Here is a 3,185-nt window from a genome sequence, read left to right on the forward strand (position 1 = left end):
TTCCGGAGCCTCCGGGTCTGGGAGCTGCTCGGCATCCTGCCCCTCAAGGTCCTTCGGGGACTGGGGCGCTGGAGGCGCTGGGGACGGCTGCGGGGTGCTCTTGTCCGCGCTGTCCGCCTCGGCTCGCTGCCGCAGCCACTCATCCCTGTAGCCGTTGCTGATGAGTTTGGAGAAGTTGGTGGGGGAACTGGTTTTGTGACCAGGCCTGGGAACGAGAGAAACCAACGACAAGCCGAAGTACCAAGGTTAATGGTAATTCTGAGTTCCCAGCAAACATCCTGACAATAAATTAGATGCTTATTGTTCCTTAAAACATCACGGAGACTCTCTCTCTCTCTCGCTCTCTCTCTCTCTGAAGAATTAGACAACTGACCCATTAATTGCAGCACAATTTGAGGCGAGTGAAGAGACACCTCCTGTTGAGAGGGACACGGAGCAGCAGGCAGCAGGCCCGGCAGGCGCTGGGAAGTTGCAACCTCAGAGCCATATTCCACGCGTGGCGGGAACCGCTGTCCTCAGGCCCGTGAGCCAGCGTGCGGCTGCCTCTCAGTCACTGGTCACGTGGACCCAAGACCAAACCCCACAGAGCCCGCCAGCGTGGGAGCCCCAGCACTTACATGGGGGGGAAGGAGAGCCTGCGTCCTGCAGGATCTCGGGGGCCCAGTGGGGGCCCCGCTTTGCTGGAGGACCTGGAGTGAATGGCGGGGAGCCTCACCTGGGAGAGAAACACACAAACCCTGGTTCAGCGAAAAGCGCTCAGCAGCCGGGCGCCGAGGGAGAAGGCGGCTCGCAGCCGGCACAGCGCGTGTGTCTCTCTCTCTCTCTCCCCCACACACACACACACACACACACACACACACACACACACACACACACGAGCCACGCTGCCACGCCGTGCGGCAACCCTGTCAACACCGCGGTGAGGAGTCCACGGCATTCACGGCACTGCTGTTCCAGCAAAGATGCCCCGACTGAGAAGGGAGGCGGAGCAGCTCAGGCGGGAAATACCGGGGGAGGGCAGGGTCCCAGCTCGGAGGCGGCAGCCCCAGCTGGGGTCCGGGGTCTCCCTGAGCGGTCGAGGGGGAGCCAGACTGGACAGGGCGGAAGGTGGGCTCCTTGCCGTCCAGCCAGGGCAGAGCGGGACCTGCTGGTGTGTCACTCTGCACAGCCCCCACCAGGCACCGAGCACGTGTGTCTGATGCCGAGGACTTGCTGCAGCCCAAGAACTCCAGGGGGCACAGAGGAGGAAGGGGGGGCTGTGGCGACGGGGAAGGCACGAAGCTGAGGAGGAGGAGGTCCTGGCGGAGCGGAGGTCGGCACAGAGGAGAGACGCTCTCCCGTCAGGACCTCGGGCCGAGGAGGGTGGGGCTGATGTTCAGAAATAGAACCAGGGACCCGGCGAGTGACAGGCATGAGGGGTGATGGGAAGGTTACTCCCGAAATAAAAGCTGGGACGGGGTGGGGGGAGGGGAACTGTGAAACTTTTAGTCAAAGTCCCAGGGAAAGACTGTGACCAGGGGTCAGACAGAGATTTCATAGATAGAAAGTCATAAGTGAAACAAACAGATGAATCAGACTTTATCCAGACCGAGAACTTCTGTTCTCCCAGAGACAGTGTGAAGAGAAGGAAGGAAGTGACAAGCCACCGATGGGGACCAGATGCAGGTCGGGCTCGGGTCCGGGAAAGGGTCTCCAGACGACACTCAGGGACTCTCCAGCCGCCAGGAAGCAGGATTGATTTAAAACGGCCAAACCGGCCGAAACCGGTTTGGCTCAGTGGATAGAGCGTCGGCCTGCGGACTGAAAGGCCCCAGGTTCGATTCCGGTCAAGGGCATGTACCTGGGTTGCGGGCACATCTCCAGTAGGAGATGTGCAGGAGGCAGCTGATCGATGTTTCTCTCTCATCGATGTTTCTAACTCTCTATCTCTCTCCCTTCCTCTCTGTAAAAAATCAATAAAATATATTTAAAAAAAAAGAATCACAATTATTATTGTGGGCAATCTGAATAGGTATAAATGTAAGTCCTATTAAGCATTTATCACACACAAAAAAGATTAACCTGAAGTACAGCTTAATTATTTTGTTGCCTTTATTCAAATTTCCATCTCTTGGGCATTTTAATGAGAAGTATAGAAGCTGTTTAAAAGGTACTTTAAAGTTAGACACAATTACTAGAAGTTGCTTTTCTTTATATCAAAATTTTCATTTGTGCATTAAGTATAAATCTATAGGCAATAACCATGCTTCACTATATATTCTTTGTATGTAAGATCACTCAATGTAATGACCTCTCAATTTACTCCTTTAAAATACTATAAGGATCAAAAGAGCAAAGGCAACAGCTAGAAAATAAATTAAAAATTCTTAGGCTACCTCCACAGCAATCCAAGTAATATGCAACTGAATAAGTTATAAAATGCATTTAGAGAACAGAGACTTCTCATGAAGGTCAGCATGCCCGTGTCATGACCCAGCTGGTCGGTGTTTACCCGACTGACGTGCAGTGAAAACCTGCCTCCCACACGGCCTGCCTGTCCATACAACCTGCCTGCGTCCATATGACCTGTCTGCGTCCACACGGCCTGCCCACGTCCACACAGCCTGTGTGTCCATACAACCTGCCTGCGTCCATACGACCTGCCCGCGTCCACACGGCCTGCCTGTCCATACGACCTGTGTGTCCATACAACCTGCCCGTGTCCACACGGCCTGTCTGCTTCCACACGGCCTGACCATGTCTACACGGTCTGCCTGCGTTCGCATGGCCTGTCTGCGTCCACACGGCCTGCCTATCCATACGACCTGTGTGGCCATACAACCTGCCCACGTCCACACGGCCTGTCCGCTTCCACACGGCCTGCCCACGTCCACATGGCCTGCCCATGTCCACACAGCCTGTCTGCTTCCACATGGCCTGACCACGTCTACACGGTCTGCCTGCATTCGCATGGCCTGCCTGTGTCCACACGGCCTGTCTGCGTCCACACGGCCTGACCACATCCACACAGCCTGTGTGTCCATACAACCTGCCCGCGTCCACATGGCCTGCCTGTGTCCACACGGCCTGTCTGCGTCCACACGGCCTGTGTGTCCATACAACCTGCCCACGTCCACACGGCCTGTCCGCGACCACACGGCCTGTCTGCGTCCACACGGCCTGACCACATCCACACAGCCTGTGTG

At 55.8% G+C, this 3,185-nt stretch overlaps 1 protein-coding gene across 1 annotated transcript in view; it reads right to left on the reverse strand.

The window, feature by feature from the left end:
- Nucleotides 1-6: 6 nt before the first annotated feature.
- The window catches only part of LOC102255861 (chromosome unknown open reading frame, human C7orf57), a gene marked incomplete at its 3' end in the record, with an annotated part of 10,284 nt that continues 7,105 nt past the window's right edge, over nucleotides 7-3,185 (reverse strand). The window contains exons 4-7 of the mRNA XM_014530522.1: nucleotides 2,640-2,878; nucleotides 2,492-2,529; nucleotides 618-715; nucleotides 7-205 (exon numbers count right to left, since the gene is read on the reverse strand). Of these exons, the coding sequence (XP_014386008.1) occupies nucleotides 7-205; nucleotides 618-715; nucleotides 2,492-2,529; nucleotides 2,640-2,878 (574 nt within the window). The remainder of the gene's footprint in view (nucleotides 206-617; nucleotides 716-2,491; nucleotides 2,530-2,639; nucleotides 2,879-3,185) is intronic.

The sequence above is a fragment of the Myotis brandtii genome, unplaced genomic scaffold (assembly GCF_000412655.1).
Source record: "Myotis brandtii unplaced genomic scaffold, ASM41265v1 scaffold743, whole genome shotgun sequence".
NCBI lineage: Eukaryota > Metazoa > Chordata > Mammalia > Chiroptera > Vespertilionidae > Myotis > Myotis brandtii.